Genomic DNA, 19,008 nt, shown 5'->3' on the forward strand with positions numbered 1-19,008 from the left:
TAAGAAAGTAGATGTGAATGAAGAAGAGGTACCACTAGCCAAGTATTTTTTCGGCATCAATTTCTTTATACAAGATTTGATTCATAGCTGATCATGCTTGTAAAAATAGATTTCCAAGTGTATTGCTTAGCTTGAGATTACCAAAATTCGACTAAGAAAGATGAAGCCAGAAAAAAGCATCGCGAGACATCATCGGCTTCTATACGAAAAAAAAAGTTCCTAAATGATCCAACCACAAAGGGCCTGTGAATCTTTCTTTCTAGCCTAACCGAACCAAACAAAAGATGTCGTGCCTTAGAGTTCAAACCAAGGCCTTCACGAAAGGTTTTTCTATGCCATTAACGAGACTTTTCTCGACAGGGCCTCAATTATTTCAGGCTGAAACTGATACCAAGTTTACAGATTTTGGCTATAAGCAAGTTCCAGAGGCAGATAAAGAGAAGCTGGTTCACGGTGTTTTCTCATCAGTGGCCAGCAGCTATGATGTGATGAATGATGCTATGTCAATGGGTATTCATCGTATTTGGAAGCGTCACATGATCAATAAATTGGATTGTGGTATGCGTGCCAGTTCGGGCGAACCATTGCAATTCCTTGATGTCGCTGGTGGTACTGGAGACATTGCATTTGGATTGTTGGATCATGCAAAGGAAAAGTATGGAGATACACAATCAAAAATGATTGTTGCGGACATCAACGCAGATATGTTGAAGGAAGGAGAGAGAAGAAGCAAAAAAACTGTGTATGCCGACTCTCCTCGCATCAAGTTTATGGTTCAGAACGGAGAGAAACTTGATGCCATTCCTGACAACTCTATCGATGTTTATACCGTTGCATTTGGAATTAGAAATTTCACCGATAAACAGGCAGGATTGAATTCAGCTTATCGTGTTCTTAAGCCTGGCGGAATCTTTGCTTGCTTGGAGTTTTCCAAAGTGCAGGACCCTGTTCTGGACTATTTCTACCAAATTTACTCGTTCTCTTGCCTACCAATGATGGGACAATTTATTGCAAATGATAGAGAGTCTTATCAATACCTAGTGGAAAGTATCAGAAAGCACCCAGACCAGGAAACTTTTGCCAATATGATCCGTAAGGCTGGATTCTACGTTCCTGGCAAAGGCTACGAAAACTTGACATTCGGCGTTGCTGCTATTCATGTCGGTGTCAAATTATAAGCACATATGTACATACGAAACATATTCTATAGCTGTTCTTTATGAGATATTTATTTAATGATACTTCTTTGATCAAAAATTTGTCAATTTTTTCACCCGCACTATAAATACTGCACATAATCCTCATCATTTTCTAGCCCCTTTCAAGACCGTTTCTTTCTCCATCCTTATGCTAGGGCATTACGTGTATCAGTGAGGATTCGTCCGAGATCATGTTTTTGCTAGTTGAAAACTTCAACGAGACCGCTCTCTTGTGTTACTGACCCTTGTGTCTTTGACGCTAGAGGAATTTTTGGAACACTTCTTAATGTATCTGCCGAGTCTTTGAACTGGTAGTGCATGACTTTTTAATCGCCTTTGTAGTTGTAAGTGAACTCTTCAGTTGTGATCTCATTTTTTGAGATTATCAATGTGCCGATAACCATTGACTCTCCTGGGTTCTTTGAACCGTCTTCAAGTGTCCTCATAGTAAACCAAAAATTCTTAACCTAACCGAAAAATTTTAGGTGTGGATTGAGAACCCAATTTATGGAAATTAACAAACTCTACCCTTTTAAGTAGTACACTCTTCTTTGAATAAACGGGGTGCTTATAGATAAAATGTTTAAGAAATTCACTAAAGAAGATGTTCATACGCAAACAAATGTTAAATCGTCGGTTCAGAGAGCGCTGAAGGCAAAACTCGTGGATGAGTATCCTAAATTAGAATCTGTGATTGGTGATTTGGTGCCGAAAAAGAGCTCGGTCGTTCTCTATAGATGCGAGGACAAGATCCAGCTTTATGCAGTGGACAAAGAGGTGATGTTTTATCAAAACTTCGATGAACTACTACCTGCTTTGAGAATGGTCCACATGCATCCCTCATGTTTCCCTAGGGTGCAAGTCGATCGTGGTGCCATTAAGTTTATTCTTTCTGGTGCTAATATTATGTGTCCAGGTCTCACTTCCCCCGGTGCAAAATTGCCCGATGAAGATTGGCCAGAAGGCACTACAGTGGCAGTCTATGCAGAAGGTAAGGAGAATGCCTTGGCTATAGGAAAACTTCTTATGAGTGTCGACGAAATTAAGAAGGTTAACAAGGGTATGGGAATTGAGTTGATTCACTACCTCGGTGACGGTTTATGGGACTTTAACGTTGATTAACCAACTTAATAATAAATCTAGTAGTATAATCAAGTGTTGTAACGCGAGCTCTAAATATTTCTAGTTAGCACTATTTTTTTCCATCTTGTGTCTTCATACTGCTTAGTATTTAGTTGTTACAGCCCTTCCACAATGTCCGATAGATACGGTATTGTTGTTGATGCTGGATCATCCGGTTCCAGACTACAAATTTATAGATGGACTGACCCTGCGACGTTGGCATCTGATAAATCTTCACCCTCTGAAGTGTTACACTCAGTGCCAAACATTATCCAAGAAAAAGAATGGGGGTATCGTGTTAATCCAGGATTATCGTCATATGCTAAACGACCCTGGAAGATCTGGAATTCCCACCTTAAACCTCTCATCAAGTTTGCGGAGACCATTATTCCCGAGGACAAACAAAAGGACACTCCTATATTCATCCAGGCAACTGCTGGAATGAGACTTCTTCCAGAAAAACAACGAAACAAGATTCTAAGCAATACTTGCGATTCAATCAGGCACCATAGCAAGTTTCAATTAAACTCTTGCAAGGATCAGATTCAAGTGATAGATGGCGACACTGAAGGTATCTATGGATGGATGGCTCTAAATTATCTTGAAGACAAGTTTGAAAACTTTGATTCGAGCAATGGCATCAATTCTCATGCGACGTTTGGTTTCATGGATATGGGTGGTGCGTCAACTCAGATAGCATTTGTGCCTTCAAAAGAATCAGAACGTGAGAAGCATAGTAATGAGCTTTACACTGTACGGTTGCGTAATGTCGACGGCTCTTTACAGGAATGGCCGGTGTTTGTGAGTTCCTGGCTTGGATTTGGTGCAAACGAGGCTCGTAGAAGACATCTTCGAAACCTTATTATGTCCTTACCCGAAGGTGTCAACTATGATACGAATGGGGACTCCACTTACGATATCTCTGATCCGTGCTCCCAGAAGGGAATGAAGATCCAACAGAAATACAAGGACATTGCTTACGATATTACCGGTTCCGGCGATTACAAGCAATGCTTAAGGACTATTTATCCGTTGCTTCTTAAACATTTACCCTGCAAGGAAGACTCCTGTCTTTTCAACGGTGTTTCTGCACCAGCCATAGACTTTGACAAAGATAGATTTGTCGGAATAAGCGAATACTGGTACACAGCCAATGATGTATTTCATATGGCCGGGGATTATAACTTTAAGGACTTTGAACAGCGGCTCAAGGGTTTTTGTGAAGCAGACTGGTCACAGGTTGAGCAGAACTACGAGAATGGTAAATATGGTGGTAATATCCAAATACCTCTTCTAAGGGATTGTTGTTTCAAAGCGTCCTGGGTTGTTAACGTTCTTCATGAAGGCTTTGGACTACCTCGTATTGGCTTTGAGGCAGATGACAGCAACAATAATGATAACAACAACTATGAGGATCTCAAGCCCGCATTCCAAAGCGTGAACACAATCAAGGGGGCTGAGCTTAGTTGGACGCTAGGAAAAATTCTTCTTTATGCTTCTTCACAGACTCTTGCTCCCATATATTCCGCATCAGTGGGTGTCTACCCAAGTGAAGCATACACTTTGAAGGTTGAAGAACAAAGACAAGCAGACTACGCTGCTCAGAGAGACAGAGAGTCTCTATTTGGTTTGGGTCCTTGGTGGGTCATCGTTTTATTTATCTTTTCTATCATGGGCATTGGCTTCTTTCTGGTTAAAAAGCATCCGAAGTCCAAGAATTTGTTGTTGAGAATGAGCATCAAATTGCAGGCGGTTCTTACAAAGTTCAAATCGCATGCTACTAGTGCATATTCTCATATTGCTGGAGGCAGGAACGATTTAGGGGTCAATGAGGAAACACAAGAGCTCAGCGAACTCGAAGAAGGCCGATTTATGCACCATTCCGATTCCGCAGCGGACTTGAGGTCTTCAACTTTGAGAACACGATCCACTGCAAACCTCCAGGATCTAAAATTCGAGTCATTTTCTCCCTCACCGTCTTCACCTCCTCTTTCTTCCAGAAACAAATCTCAACCCGGCATACCACATTCTCAATCCTTTTCTACATTTCCTCTTCGCGCAGGATGCACTTCTGATGATCTGATGAGCAAGCGGTTTCCGAGTCCGCGGTATCCCTCTCAAAATACGAAATTAGCCGGTAGCCTACAGGACTTTATGTCTCTAACTAACCGACAAGATCGATGAGCTACGTGCAATGGGCTCTTGGAGCCTTATCTTCTCAGGTCTGAATCCACTTTTCCATCCACATATTTCTGCTTTCTTGATGATACGAGAATGCTGCCCAACTGAAGTATGCAGTAGGTGACAGCTTATCTTTTGTCCAGCATATTCGGAATGGAGGGAATCAAAGCCGATGATCTTTTAGATAATTGTAGTCTTGGTTCATTGTGGGTGAGAAAAACTGAGGGTCTCAAGTATATGCATAATATCTCGAAAATGCATCGCAATGCATCAAATGCGTCACAATGCATGAGATGCCGCACCCCCTATTATGGAGATATATATCTAAAGCATTTTTTTTGATATATATTCCGATATCTCCCTATGTGGAAGATCTGGACTCCCATTTTTAGTGAGATGTGCATGATTATATACATTAGGACCGATATTGCCTTAGAAAAGTAAAATTTTTTTGATATATGTGAAATGCAGAAGCATGGGGGGCATTATGGCATGGACGTTTCTGGCCAGCATTCCCTAGATAAACGTTTTGCGGATGCATGCTTTTTTTCTTTTTAGTATATTATTGTGAACCTACTCCAAATATCTTTTAACTCATTCTGCTGTCATTGGACCTTTATAAACACCGTTGAAATGTGGACTTGACTGACAGCTCTCTGCGGTTAAAATTAGCCATCTTTTCACAATGCATTTTTGAGAATTGCCGACCATTGATTGTAATAACTTGCTGAGAGCTCAACAGTTAAACACTTCATTTACTATTGGTCTAAAAGCTGAAAGGGGTAAACACAGTAAAGTGGAACACCACCTAGATGCAATGATTAGATTGATTACTTGTGGATTACGAAAGAAGAATAAAGTTATATAGTTCTCTTGTTTTGCAACCAAGAGCTGCAAATAGTTGCCTTCTCTTTCATATCCTTCAAAGTAAAGTGCAGAAAACTCATCCTGTAAACATGTGGGTGTTACCTTCACTTTTACTATTAGCTGGCCTTTCCAATGCAAACAGTTTATGGAAAACCAAAATAAAAAAAAACAGTGGAAGTCCAGAATTCTGGTCCTGTGATAGCGCTGTTACAAGCAGCCTTGTTTTTGACTTTTTACCCCTTGGATTGGCAGAAAATTCAGCATTTTATGATGCAATGTGTGGATACGAGCCATGCATTGGCTCTATGATGCTTTGTTGTGATGAATTGGTCAATTCAGATCCTAGTAAGATGAAGAAGATATTTCATGTTGCGTCTGAGGCCTGCACAATGTATTCCAGTTTTCATTACAAGTGGACTTATTACAGAGATCAATATGAGAATGCAACAAAAAATGTCATCAATCCTTCAGATATTACAAACTATTCTTTACCTGTTTATGGACCTACTTATCCAAACATGACGGATGCTATTTTGATTAACAAGGGCTACCAATACTTCTACAAGAATTTGGATGATGCTACATTCTATTCCATTGGAATTTGGGTCTATTTTGGATTGGTTATTCTAATTGCTGCATTCTTCAAGTTTCTTAAAAGAACTGGAGCTAGTCAAATGCTTTGCAATCCTCTCATAAATATAATTAGAAGTTATATTACTCTACCTGCAATGATTCCAGACGGTCATTGTTCGGAACAATTTGGGTGGAAATATTTCAGCTTCCTTCTCCCAAATAGGATAGAATCCTTAGTTGGCTTTGGACTCACTATTGTTGAGATCGTTTTTTACTGCATCCCATACCATCAGAAGGAGTCAGCTTACTTATTCACTACCTCTGATCAGGCATGGAAAAGATATGTTGCAGATAGAGCAGGAATCTTATCATTTGGTAAAGTGCCATTATTGATTCTTTTCGCTGGAAGAAACAACATGCTATGCTTTCTTACCGGCATCAAATATTCTTCTTTCATTCAATACCACAAAATGGTGTCCAGATGGATGCTTATTGATGCTTTAATCCATGCTGTTTCCTATACAATTATAGAAAAAGGTGCTTACGTCGCGGCTCTCAAGGAGAGTTACTTTGCGTGTGGTGTAGCTGCTTCTGTGATTGGTGGATGTATGTGGCTATTCTCATTCCATGTTTTCAGAGAATATAGTTACGAGATTTTCCTTTATTTTCATATTATTATGGCAATAGCATTTATTATCATGTGCTGGTATCACTGCAACACTTTGGGATGGGGCGAATGGCTAATAACTGCCTGTTGTCTCTGGGGAGTTGATAGACTAATAAGAGTTTTGAGGATGACAAGATTTGGCTATCAGACTGCTCGGTTTGAAATTATTAATGAGACGTCATATAGAGTTACTGTTCCAAGACCAAAATCGTTCAATTCAGCTCCCGGTCAGTATGGCTTTGTTTATTTCAGCGATCCATTTCTTTTCTTTCAGAATCATCCTTTTACTTTAATCAATAATGGTGACAGCATCACTTTTTATATTAAAGCCAAGAAGGGTGTTACTGCTAGGATAATGAAACAATTATCAAAAACCAGAGAAGGTACCATGCTGAAAAAGATATGCATTGAAGGTCCATATGGAGATTCATCTCCTGTCGGAAGATTCGACAACACTCTTTTAATTGCTGGTGGTGCAGGTATTCCGGGTGTGGCAGATTACGCGATGAAACTAGGAGCTAGAGAGGAGTTAAAGATGAGAATCAAGTTCGTATGGATCTTGCAAACGTTGAAAGGAACAGAAACCTACATAAGGGATCTTGTTAGTAAGCTCAGAAATACAAAAGTTGAAGTGGACCTTTACTTGACCCAAGAAACTTCACAGAGCTCTAACGACGTTCAAAGGCTGTTGAGTCAATGCGTGTACTGTGTTTCTTGCGACGAAGAACTTACATCGTCATCATCTGAAAATAATAAAAAGAGGGAGACTAGCAATATTGATTTTATCTCTATAAATTACGGAAGACCAGAGATGAAGGATCTATTGAAAGAAGAGTTGGAATCTTTTGGAGCTGGTAGTTTGGCTATTGTTTCTTGTGGACCTGGCAAGATGGGGGATGCTCTCAGATCTGCAGTTTCGAAAGAGGTTTTAAAGAGTAAGAGTAGAATTGACTTTTTTGATGAGTTGCAAGTTTGGTGAATCAAGGAAATGGGGTTCCCCAAATTTATTTATACAATATTACTCTTAGCTTCAACAATGCTCTTTCCGAATTAGGTAACTTAAGGTGTTGAGAATCCAAATGCGGGAAGAAAAGCTTTCGGTGAAGCACTGCCATATAAATAAAAATTTTCTGAAAAAAAAATAAAAAGAGGAACTTTTAGATTTGAAAAATTGATTAGAGGTTTCTTCAAGAGAGTTGGAACGTTCTTAGACTTTAATATAAAGAAGAATAGAGTACAAAGATGAGAATTAGAAAACCGAAATCAAAGAGAACCACTACACGTATGCGTGAAGGTATTAAGAAAAAGGCATCATCCAAGAAGAGAAAGGACCGTAAGCTACAAAAGAAAGATGTCACATGGAAATCGAGACGTGCGAAGGATATTGGAATTCCTTCCAGTTTCCCATACAAAGACAGAATACTTTTGGATATAGAAGAGAGAAAGAGAGAGAAAGTGGAGGAATTGGAGCGTATACGGGAGGAGAAGAGGAGACAGACAGCTCTTATGGGAGATCCAGAGACACAGATTGATGAAGACGGTGCCGATGAAGAGGTTAAACAAGACAGCATGGCTGCTCTTATAGAGAGTGCACAAAAGGCTGCCAGCGTCTTTGAAGGCGAGACAAATAATGATGATGAGATGGACATGGATAACGAGGAAGCAGATAATGAATTGGAAGTTACTGACTATGAAATAGAAGGGGGTAATTTTGCCACTGTTACAGGAGATCAGTCGAGAAAACAGTTTGATAAAGTGTTCAAAAGCGTCGTTGATGCATCAGACGTTATCTTGTATATTTTGGATTCCCGTGATCCAGAAAGTACTCGGTCTAGAACGGTGGAAAAGAATATTCTTGCAAACCCAGATAAGAGATTGATCTTGATACTTAATAAAGTTGATTTGATTCCAGAAACGGTTTTAAAGCAGTGGTTGACGTATCTTCAAAAGTCGTTTCCGACGGTCCCAGTGAAAGCGTCTCCTACTGCCAACAACGGAAAAACATTCAACAAGAAGTTGACCCAGGCTACCACAGCCGGACAGTTACTCCAAGCACTTAAGTTATATGCACATAAGTCAAATTTGAAGAGAGCAATTACTGTGGGAGTGATTGGTTACCCTAACGTGGGAAAATCATCAGTGATTAATGCATTAACAGCCAGACACGGCAAGTCAGGAAAGGCATGTCCTGTGGGTAACGAGGCTGGAGTGACCAAAAACCTTAGAGAGGTGAAGGTGGATAATAAATTGAAGATCTTGGATTCTCCTGGTATAGTGTTCCCTGAGCAAAAGTATGCCTCAGGTGCCATGAAACGGAAGTTCGAGGCTGAGTTGGCTTTACTAAATGCAGTGCCAATTAAAGCCATTAAAAATCCCGAATTATCGGTGAAATTACTTATTAAAAAGCTTGCAAAGAACGTGGAGATGGCGGAGAGCTTCAAACAGTATTATCAACTACCAGCACTTCCATCGGGCGACCTCGACGAGTTTGTCAAGCAAATTTTGATTCACGTTGCTAGAAAATACGGTAGATTGGGAAGACGTGGTATTCCGATTTTAAATTCCGCTGCCGTGGTGATCTTAAATGACTGGAGAGATGGAAGAATCCATGGATGGACATTGCCTAGAGAGGAGGAAGAAAGCCAAGATATTGGTGAAGTGGAACAAACTACTGTGGTGGAAAAATGGTCAAAAGAATTTGATTTGGAGTCATTGTTTGCAGGTGTTTTCAACCAGTAATATACTATAAGTAACAAGGAAAAAAGATCGATTATTATAAACAACAACAACGGAGTAAAACGTGCTTAAGCGAGCTTAGCAAGGTTCTGCTTGATAGCAGCAGGATTGGCACCGATAACTTTACCAACCAATTGGCCACTCTTAAAGAATAACAAAGTTGGCATGGAAGAAACATCGTTTGAAGCAGCAACATTCGGTAACTGATCGACATCGACATTGTAAAACTTGGCAGAAGAATATTCCTTAGAAAACTTCTCTAACATAGGGGCAAGCATCTTGCAAGGACCACACCAGGTAGCGAAGAAGTCAATAACGACCAAGTTGGAGTCTGCGATGACCTTTTTGAATTGGTCTTCAGAGAGAATGGGGGTAATGCCGGACATAGTTGAATCTGTATGGTTATTAATGGTAGATGCGGAAGCTTGATGAGTTAAAAACTTGTTGATTAGAAAGACAATAACAACAAGTAAGACGAAATTGAGCATAAAAGTAAGACACGATTAGCAATACACAAAAATGGTTACACGAAAATTGGCACTATATATAGGATGCGAAAAAGTCGTCGAGACAATCAAATAGAAACTAGGCAGAGAACGATCCTTAGTAATATGACCTGGGGAGTAAGGGGGGCAATACGCCCCCATAGGGCAGGAAGAAACGTCCAGAAAAAGAGGACGATCGTCGATGACAAATGGAAAAAGTGAAATAAACGGACGCTGACAGACCCGATTACCTGCTTAGAAGTATGGCCATATAATTACTCAAAATCGTCGTGTCCCCTAACCGTCTTTTGCCGCTTTAAGGTCCTGAAAGCGTAGTCGGGAGGGAAGGGGCAAAAAATTTTCCGGGCGGCACCGCATGGCTGATTTAGTAATATTCTAGTCCAGCCAATCAACCATACACGGCGAAACCCCTCCCCCTGGCATCCAACCTTCCTAAGTGGTTCATTGTCGAAAGATCACCCGAGGACGGGGGCCCTCGTGAACCGTTGTATATGTACCGCAGCAGCGCGGTGGCCAGATGCTCTACTGCGGTACATGTACAACGGTTTCACGCCATCACCCAGCCAAGTTGCCGCCAAGTTATAGATTTCCGCCCACTCCCGCCAGTCCTCATTATTATATTCTCATACAATTTTTTCTTTCCCTTGCCAGCTTTGTTTAAACGTTTTTGTAAACGTTTTGTACCATAATCATCAGTCTCTCATCTTTATTTCCAACATATTAATTCTTTAATATCTGGACTTTGGTCTTTGGTTTTCAGAACTTCAACACTTACGACTGGTTTCCACAGGTTGTCATTCGGTAACTGTCGATTTCATTTAGAAGCGCTAGCGCTACAGCATATCTCCTAAACAAAAGTTTATTACTCATTTAACTCGGATGCTAGTCATTTGTTGCGTTCAACATTAATATACCAGCTTTTCTATTCATCCTATTTCACTCATTTTCCTTGAGTTGGTGTATTGTTTGGCTTGGCATTTGATCAGACTGAACTACAAAACAAGGGACCAAGACGTCATGTCTTTTCTATCTTCATTGTTCTGTTGTTTTGATACTCAGGATCCGGAAACCCACGAAGGAAATATTACTACACGTCATAAAGCCCACCTAACCAGTACTCAGTCTAACTTACAGAAAGCACTCAATAACAAACTTTCCAAACAACCGAACAACAACAAGTTGTCATACGAATACTCTGACGTTGACGTTGACGTTGACGAGGACGAAGACGGCAAGATTAATAATCACAAACAGGTATATAAGTCTTCCAACAAGAGCAAGAACAAGTTGCAGAAGCCTTTACGGAATTACGGCACTACTAAACAACTCGCAAAGCATTCGGATATGGATATTAACGTTGTTCAATCAAAGAACATGAATCATACCGACTCTACTTCCAGTAGAGATGAAGTTTGTGAACTAAAAAGTCAGAACGTGCATGAGGTTACAGATGCGAAAGATTCCACGGATAGTTCTAAGGATGATGACGTCCTTGCTGAGCAACTGAAACATCATCAGATAGACACAGAAGGACACCAGCAGCAGGCAGAGCCACTGCCGAAGCCCCCTCAGCAATCAGTACGACTCGAGCCGCAAAAACAGCCATCACCACAAAAAGAGCCTGATGGTGATACTTTCATGACAGATGCAGATAGGTCTCCATTTTCACCAGCGTCAGAAACCAAGGTAGAACAAGGAGGAGTTGATAATTCTGATGGAATGTTTGAGGACGAAGATGAAGATGACGAAGCTCTCTATAGAGAGGAGGAAACATCAGAAGAGCCACAATTTGATTTGGACCTTACGAAGATTCTTAGCGACCAAGTTGTTGCAAAATCGGGATGGTTGCTAGACAACCAACCTTTTAAACTTAAGGGAAGAAAGACTTTAGTTCTTGATTTAGATGAAACTTTAGTTCATTCGTCCTTCAAATATGTGAGGCATTGCGATTTCGTTATACCTGTGGAGATAGAGAACCAAGTCCATAACGTTTACGTTATCAAACGGCCGGGAGTGGACGAGTTTTTAAAGCGATGCGGTCAGATATTTGAGGTTGTCGTTTTTACAGCGTCTGTGGCACGCTACGGAGACCCTTTATTGGATATTTTGGATACACATCACTCGGTTCATCAGAGATTGTTCCGTGAAAGCTGCTACAACTACCAGGGAAATTATATTAAGAACCTCTCTCAACTGGGAAGACCATTAGAGGATGTGATAATCATTGACAATTCGCCTGCATCTTATATATTCCACCCTCAGCATTCGGTACCAATTTCTAGTTGGTTTAGCGACACTCATGACTGTGAGTTGACAGATCTGCTACCGTTACTCACGGATCTGGCCGGTAAAGAGGTGGATGATGTCAGACTTGTTCTCGACGTGAATATCTGACACTAGCCTATGGTACTAAAAGCTGGCTCTTTTAAGTGCTTCCTCCTTTTTTATCTTATCTTATGTTTTTGTTTTTACTCTTAGTTGTTGTCATAGTTTTTATTTTAGATTCCGTTTATGTTGTTCAGTTTTTATTTTATTTTTCTATTATATCTTCCATTTTCTGATTTTAGTTTGGTTAATTTTATTGGGACAGGTGTAGAAAATTTTTTTTTTTAGAATGGCTCTTGGATGGTGTTCGGATGAACGACAAGGGAGCGGAGCGAGAGAGCGAGAGAGCGAGAGATGCAGGGTTTCAACACCTTTTTCTTAGTAAAATAGCACTTGTTCTTTTCTTATACCACCACCTTCAAATCGTTTCAAACACCTTCAGTTTTAATCAGACACCCGATAAAAAACACTCTTGATATCGGAAATTTATCCATAGTCATTTAGAACATCAAATAGTGCCCACTATCATAGTTATCACCACCACCACCACGGTCATCATTTATATGTCAAACGAAGACTGGAAGAAGAATCTGCATGTGCCCGAAAAGGACACGCGGCGCCAAACAGATGATGTACTTGGAACAAAGGGCAATACCTTTGAGAGTTTCCACTTGAAGAGGGAGTTGTTGATGGGAATATTTGAGGCTGGTTTTGAGAAGCCTTCCCCAATCCAGGAAGAGGCTATTCCAGTGGCCTTGATGGGCCGTGACATCCTTGCGCGTGCCAAGAACGGTACCGGTAAGACGGCTGCATTTGTGATCCCAACACTCGAGAAGATTAAACCGAAACTCAACAAGATTCAGGCTCTTATTATGGTGCCAACTAGAGAATTGGCACTTCAGACCTCACAGGTCGTGAAGACACTTTCTAGACACATGGATATCAATACTATGGTTACCACCGGAGGTACATCATTAAGAGATGATATTCTTAGATTACATGACCCCGTGCATGTCATGGTTGGTACTCCTGGTAGAGTATTGGACTTGGCATCGCGTAAATTGGCCGAGTTTGACCAGTGCAAAGTGTTTGTCATGGACGAAGCCGACAAGATGCTTTCGAGGGAGTTTAAGATCATCATTGAGCAGATCTTAAAGTTCTTCCCGCAATCGGAATCCGGAAATGGTAACGGTTACCAATCGCTACTTTTTTCGGCCACTTTCCCTCTGACGGTGAAATCATTCATGGACGAGCATCTATACAAACCTTACGAGATCAATCTAATGGATGAATTGACTTTGAAGGGTATTACGCAGTACTATGCGTTTGTAGAGGAAAAACAAAAGTTGCACTGTCTAAACACACTTTTCTCCAAATTGCAGATTAATCAGGCCATCATATTCTGCAACTCCACCAACAGAGTCGAGCTGTTGGCCAGAAAGATTACGGAACTTGACTACTCATGCTATTATTCGCATGCAAGAATGCCACAGGCTGAAAGAAACAAAGTTTTCCACGAATTCCGTCAAGGTAAGGTCAGAAACTTGGTGTGTACCGATTTGTTGACCAGGGGTATTGATATTCAGGCTGTTAATGTTGTTATCAACTTTGATTTCCCAAAGACAGCGGAGACATATCTTCATAGAATTGGTCGTTCAGGTAGATTTGGTCACTATGGTATTGCAATCAATTTGATCAACTGGAACGACAGATTCAACTTGTACAAGATTGAACAGGAGTTAGGTACTGAAATTAAGCCTATTCCTGCAGAGATTGATAAGTCATTGTACGTGGTCGACGAACCCTCAGCGGTTCCTAGACCTTTCAAAATTGACCAGCTTCCAAAGGGTAATGAAAGGGCTCCAAACAGATACCATGGCCAACCAAGACAACCGGGACAGCAACAAGGACAAGAACAGCAGCCACAACAACAGCAACCTCAAAGTCAGCAATATCCAATTGCCGCTCCTCAGTATTAATGCCATCCATAGCTACATTTTTATTATCTTCATCTTTATTTTTGTTTTTTTTATTTTATTTTATCTTTTATCTTTGACCTTTGACCTTTGACCATTGACCTTTGGCCTTTGATCTTTGGCCTTTGATCTTTGGCCTTTTATCTTTCACCTTTTACCTTTTTTTTGACTCTTTCTTTCTACTTGGGTCAGTTTTTTAAGTGTTTTACTTTCTTTTCACTTACTTTTCACTGACCTTTTTTTTTGGCTTCTAGAGATCATTTGATCATGATCATCGCCCTTGTTGTTATCGTTGTATATAGTATAATGCCAATGAGTTTCTAATGCTGAAAAGTTTTTATTATGATACAAACACTCTGGAAAATAAACCAGCTAATCTCGTCTGGTGCGAACTATATCAGAAAGACGAGGGAGGTATATTGTTAGCATGAAAGAAAGAGACACAAATCAATTCTGCTTCTTACCTTTACTCTTCTTTTTGGTAGACTTGATCAAGACATTAGAGATGAAGATACCGATGAGAGTAACACCGATGATCAATAGAACAACAGGAATCTTAATAGCATATTCCCGTGGCAAGAAGAACTTTTGTATGAATTGATCCTCGTCTAAGAAGGGAAGAACAAATGTCCAAATCGAGTAATAGACGAAGATGGCAGTAGCTGCTAGTAACATTAACAAGCCAATCAATTGATCAATGGACATTTCGATGGAGGACGTATGAACGGATAGATTATAGGAAAATAGATCCAGTAAAAAAGACTTCGATACTTCTAATTAGAGTTACACCTTGTCTAACTACGGGTTAAATGAATCTCTCTTATTTTTCAAGAGTCTCTCATAATTTTTCAAGAGTCTCTCATAGTTTTTCAAAAGTCTCTCATAATTTTTTCTCATATTTTTCTTCGCGATTGCGGAACGCATTATTATTAGTAAGAACGAGCAGGCTTTAGGACCGATGCCGGAATAAGACAGCCATTTAATTAGTTAGGTATTAAATGCCCGATGAGCTGAATTGAGGCATCCTAAGAGGTCAGGAAAGAGCGCATTCAAAAAATCTATATGAACCAACCTAGACAGATCCAGTTTCCGCTTCTTTCCACTTAAACCTGAGCTCTCTTTGAACGATCAGATCCATCAATTCTAGATTGCACCGCCTGATTTATTTTCCCCCAACGCGGAGACTAGAACGAGACACCGAATATACTGTAGTGTACTACAATTTTTTGGGGGCTATATATATAGGTCGGGCTGCCTGCCTGCCTGCACACATCAAGTTGATTTCAATTTGGTAGCAATTCTTGTTTTACAAATTATGTCTCTCTTAAGAACTGTTATCAGATCTACCATTCCTCAAGGTTCCAAAGCTCTATCAACGGGTGCCATTAGAACCGAGTTCACTCAAGTCAGCTTGCCTGCTTTGAAGTGGGATTTCGGTGAATTGGAACCGTTCATATCCGGTAGAATCAATGAATTGCACTACACTAAGCACCATCAAACTTATGTGAATGGTTTCAACAAAGCTGTTGAACAGCAGGCCGAGGCCTTGGCAAAAGGCGACATTTCCAAAGTGCTTGCTTTACAGCAAAACGTCAAGTTCCATGGTGGCGGCTATAAGAACCACTGCCTCTTCTGGGATAATCTTTCTCCAACAAAGAATGGGGGTGGAGAGCTTCCTGCTTCTTCGTCTGGTTTGTATAAGAAAGTCATTGACGAATACGGTTCTTTCGACAACTTGATCAAGGATACAAACGCCAAGTTAGCCGGCGTCCAAGGTTCTGGTTGGGCATTCATTGTCAAGAACAAAGAGAATGGTGCAGTAGAAGTTGTGCAAAGATACAACCAAGATACTGTTTCTGGAAACTTGGTTCCTTTGTTGGCCCTTGACGCTTGGGAACATGCTTACTACTTGCAGTACCAGAACAGAAAGGCAGATTACTTCAAGGCCATATGGAATGTGATTAATTGGGCTGAAGCATCCAAGAGATTCGACCAGGCTTGATTCTTTATTTATTTATTTATTTATAGTTATTTTATTACTTATAACACAGCACCAAACCCAAATGTCATCTTAATCGTTCTGATATACTTCTCTTGGAAATTGTCTTGAACCAATTCTTCCTCTCCAATTGGGACTCCTTGCAAGTCAAAGCTCATTTTAGTCTCTCCATCTCCCTCATCAAGATCGATTGTAATGGTGGTGTAATGACCTTGCTTCCAGTCACTGATTCTCCAAAGCATCACAATCTGCTTATTGGAGACCAACTTCACTAGCTTTCCTTCAATGTTGCCTCCAAATAGATGGAACTCTGACCCTTCTACAGGCTTAATATCTGGTTGGGATCGTGTCCATAGTGCCACTCTTTCCGGTTGGATCAATGTGTTATATAATTGCTCTGCTGAGGTGTTGAAAGTGGACGAAAACTGAAGTGACGTAGTGTTGTACTTGGGGGTGCTACCAGAAATTACACCTGATTTGTGCACTGATTCATTGCTATCTTTCTTTACCACACTCTTATTGATAGTAGTTCTTTCCACAACTTTTGGTCTCACATAACTCATACTTTGATTGGCTTTCGTGAAGGTAGACTTGACTTTGGACTCATCTTCTTGAATATCCGATCCATTAACATGGATCAAAGTCGGTCCAAACTCCTCTAAAACTTTCCGAATTTTCGGAATGAGTCGCTCTCTCAAAACAGGTCTCGTCTTAGCGTCCTCCTTATCAAACGATAGATTGAATTGATAGTCATCAGGCTCTGTGTCAAACGCAACCTCTGGAATATGAATGGTACCTTTAGCCGTATCACTCTCAAAGGCAAGAATCAACTTCAGATCAAACAAGGAAATAACACGACCCTTTCTTTGACAAACTTCAGCATCTCCTTCTAGTGATCTTAATGCTGTCACCTTAACTGTCGTTTCACCTTCATTGCCTTCTAGTCCAACAAGCCTTTTTTCAAAATACTCTCGAGACCACTTAATGCAATTTTTATCGACCCAGTGCCAATTATTAGGATTTTGAACACCCATACTGATGAAAACAATTAAAGGAATAAACTGTCTGTAAATCTGTTCAAGTTCTTTCGCTTCTTACTTTATATGCCTCGATTCGCTAAAGAAAGATCGAGAAAAATATGGAAGAACAGTAAAATACAGAAAAAAAAAGTGACTTTTCTATTTTATTTTATTATACAACGATAATCATTCAATACGGTAGTGTCATATTGACATGAATGGCCCTTTGCTGAGTAAACGTGTCTAACGCATATGATCCCAATTCTCTTCCCATTCCGGACATTTTCTCTCCTCCAAATGGAATATGAATATCAGAATCTCCGTTGGAATTAATCCAAACCATACCTGCCTGTAATCTAGAGGCGACATTATGTGCCTTAGTGATGTTATTACTGAATAGTGCAGCAGCCAATCCATAAGTGGTATTGTTAGCCCTTTCAATAACCTCGTCGACACCAGAAAACTTGGCAATGGCAACAACAGGGCCAAATATTTCTTCCTTCATAATGATCATGTCATCTGTACAATCGGTGAAAATGAACGGCTTACAGAAGAAACCTTTACCGTTGATAAAGTCACCGTGAACAAGCTTGGCACCTTCCTTTACTCCGATATCCACGTATTTCTTCACCTTGTCGTACTGCAACTGCGAGACCAACGGTCCAATAGTGCAGTCTTTATCAAACGGTTCTCTGACAATAGCATTCTTTTCCGTGTATTCAACAAACTTCTTGACAAATTCATCGTAGATAGTATCTTGAACATAGAAACGAGAGGTTGAAGTACAGACCTCTCCCTTATTGTAAAAGATTCCTGCAAAGGCCCATTCCAAAGCAGCTTTCATATCGCAATCATCGAAAATGATGAACGGAGACTTACCACCACACTCCAAAGTGACCTTCTTCAAATTAGAGACGCCAGCGGATTGCATGATCTTTTGACCAGTCGCAGTGGAACCAGTGAACGCAATTTTAGCCAATTTGGGATGCAAACTCAACGCAACTCCTGCATCTTTACCGTAGCCAGAAATGATATTTAATACTCCCTTAGGTAGACCAGCTTCCAAAGCAATCTGACCGTAGTATAAAGCTGTCAAAGGAGTTATCTCTGAAGATTTCATCACCACAGTGTTACCTGTAGCCAAAGCAGGGGCTATTTTCCACGCCATCATCATGAAGGGGAAGTTCCAGGGAACAATTCCTCCCACGGCGCCCAAAGGAACAGGGTCAATGTAACAAATCTTATCTTTTCCTAACACCTGGGAGCCTATGAACTGACCAGTGATCTTATCAGCCCAACCAGCATAGTATTTGAAAACAGAATAGGATTCCACTAAGTCTCCCGCTAAACACTCAGACTCATAAGGCTTGCCGTTATTCAACGACTCGATTGAAGCAATTTTCTCTGCATCACGTTTGATTATCTCATAGAACTTGTACAAGTAATCGCCTCTTTCGGATCCTGTTATGCCTGACCAAGAAGGATCTTTGAAAGCTTTATTGGCAGCTTCCACGGCCTCATCAACTTCTCCTTCTCCCGCGGCATATACCGAAACAATCTTCTGCTCAGTAGAGGGATTGATAACTTCGATTTTCTGGTTTGTTTTCACCCACTTGTTGTTAATAAATAGTCCTAATGGCTGCTTTATTTGCAAGCCATTCGGGGTTGCAATAGTAGTATATAATGACATGGATAGAAATTACCGTAGAGACAAAGAATCCATAAATCAGCGTAAATCTGGTGTGATGAAGAATTGGTTCCCATCTTATATTCATAACCCCAATTAAGCTCCGATGTATCGGTAATCACAATCATTAGCGGTCACAAAATCACTCGGT

The 19,008-nt window shown here is 40.5% G+C and overlaps 12 protein-coding genes across 12 annotated transcripts; 8 read left to right on the forward strand and 4 right to left on the reverse strand.

Annotated features, from left to right (window-relative positions):
- Positions 1–284: 284 nt before the first annotated feature.
- Positions 285–1,178, forward strand: COQ5 (2-hexaprenyl-6-methoxy-1,4-benzoquinone methyltransferase; the record flags this gene model as incomplete). Its single annotated transcript, XM_038921954.1, has 1 exon — positions 285–1,178. One exon carries the CDS (start codon positions 285–287, stop codon positions 1,176–1,178), a length of 894 nt encoding a protein of 297 aa, XP_038777882.1.
- A 600-nt stretch (positions 1,179–1,778) lies between these two features.
- TMA20 (translation machinery-associated protein 20) lies at positions 1,779–2,321 on the forward strand (the record flags this gene model as incomplete). Its single annotated transcript, XM_038921955.1, has 1 exon — positions 1,779–2,321. The coding sequence occupies one exon, from the start codon at positions 1,779–1,781 to the stop codon at positions 2,319–2,321; it is 543 nt and encodes a 180-aa protein (XP_038777883.1).
- A 132-nt stretch (positions 2,322–2,453) lies between these two features.
- Positions 2,454–4,505, forward strand: FOA43_001646 (uncharacterized protein; the record flags this gene model as incomplete). The annotated part of the gene is made up of 1 exon (XM_038921956.1): positions 2,454–4,505. The coding sequence occupies one exon, from the start codon at positions 2,454–2,456 to the stop codon at positions 4,503–4,505; it is 2,052 nt and encodes a 683-aa protein (XP_038777884.1).
- Positions 4,506–5,458: 953 nt separating this feature from the next.
- FOA43_001647 (uncharacterized protein) lies at positions 5,459–7,588 on the forward strand (the record flags this gene model as incomplete). The annotated part of the gene is made up of 2 exons (XM_038921957.1): positions 5,459–5,466; positions 5,542–7,588. The coding sequence occupies 2 exons, from the start codon at positions 5,459–5,461 to the stop codon at positions 7,586–7,588; spliced, it is 2,055 nt and encodes a 684-aa protein (XP_038777885.1).
- Positions 7,589–7,597: 9 nt separating this feature from the next.
- Positions 7,598–9,348, forward strand: FOA43_001648 (uncharacterized protein; the record flags this gene model as incomplete). Its single annotated transcript, XM_038921958.1, has 2 exons — positions 7,598–7,602; positions 7,845–9,348. The coding sequence occupies 2 exons, from the start codon at positions 7,598–7,600 to the stop codon at positions 9,346–9,348; spliced, it is 1,509 nt and encodes a 502-aa protein (XP_038777886.1).
- A 65-nt stretch (positions 9,349–9,413) lies between these two features.
- On the reverse strand, positions 9,414–9,731 carry FOA43_001649 (uncharacterized protein; the record flags this gene model as incomplete). Its single annotated transcript, XM_038921959.1, has 1 exon — positions 9,414–9,731. One exon carries the CDS (start codon positions 9,729–9,731, stop codon positions 9,414–9,416), a length of 318 nt encoding a protein of 105 aa, XP_038777887.1.
- A 1,137-nt stretch (positions 9,732–10,868) lies between these two features.
- Positions 10,869–12,245, forward strand: FOA43_001650 (uncharacterized protein; the record flags this gene model as incomplete). Its single annotated transcript, XM_038921960.1, has 1 exon — positions 10,869–12,245. One exon carries the CDS (start codon positions 10,869–10,871, stop codon positions 12,243–12,245), a length of 1,377 nt encoding a protein of 458 aa, XP_038777888.1.
- A 285-nt stretch (positions 12,246–12,530) lies between these two features.
- On the forward strand, positions 12,531–14,155 carry DHH1 (DExD/H-box ATP-dependent RNA helicase dhh1; the record flags this gene model as incomplete). The annotated part of the gene is made up of 2 exons (XM_038921961.1): positions 12,531–12,537; positions 12,693–14,155. The coding sequence occupies 2 exons, from the start codon at positions 12,531–12,533 to the stop codon at positions 14,153–14,155; spliced, it is 1,470 nt and encodes a 489-aa protein (XP_038777889.1).
- Positions 14,156–14,599: 444 nt separating this feature from the next.
- On the reverse strand, positions 14,600–14,857 carry FOA43_001652 (uncharacterized protein; the record flags this gene model as incomplete). Its single annotated transcript, XM_038921962.1, has 1 exon — positions 14,600–14,857. One exon carries the CDS (start codon positions 14,855–14,857, stop codon positions 14,600–14,602), a length of 258 nt encoding a protein of 85 aa, XP_038777890.1.
- A 610-nt stretch (positions 14,858–15,467) lies between these two features.
- On the forward strand, positions 15,468–16,154 carry SOD2 (Superoxide dismutase [Mn], mitochondrial; the record flags this gene model as incomplete). Its single annotated transcript, XM_038921963.1, has 1 exon — positions 15,468–16,154. One exon carries the CDS (start codon positions 15,468–15,470, stop codon positions 16,152–16,154), a length of 687 nt encoding a protein of 228 aa, XP_038777891.1.
- A 38-nt stretch (positions 16,155–16,192) lies between these two features.
- FOA43_001654 (uncharacterized protein) lies at positions 16,193–17,185 on the reverse strand (the record flags this gene model as incomplete). The annotated part of the gene is made up of 1 exon (XM_038921964.1): positions 16,193–17,185. One exon carries the CDS (start codon positions 17,183–17,185, stop codon positions 16,193–16,195), a length of 993 nt encoding a protein of 330 aa, XP_038777892.1.
- Positions 17,186–17,360: 175 nt separating this feature from the next.
- On the reverse strand, positions 17,361–18,860 carry FOA43_001655 (uncharacterized protein; the record flags this gene model as incomplete). Its single annotated transcript, XM_038921965.1, has 1 exon — positions 17,361–18,860. The coding sequence occupies one exon, from the start codon at positions 18,858–18,860 to the stop codon at positions 17,361–17,363; it is 1,500 nt and encodes a 499-aa protein (XP_038777893.1).
- Positions 18,861–19,008: the final 148 nt, after the last annotated feature.

Source organism: Brettanomyces nanus, chromosome 1 (assembly GCF_011074865.1).
Source record: "Brettanomyces nanus chromosome 1, complete sequence".
NCBI lineage: Eukaryota > Fungi > Ascomycota > Pichiomycetes > Pichiales > Pichiaceae > Brettanomyces > Brettanomyces nanus.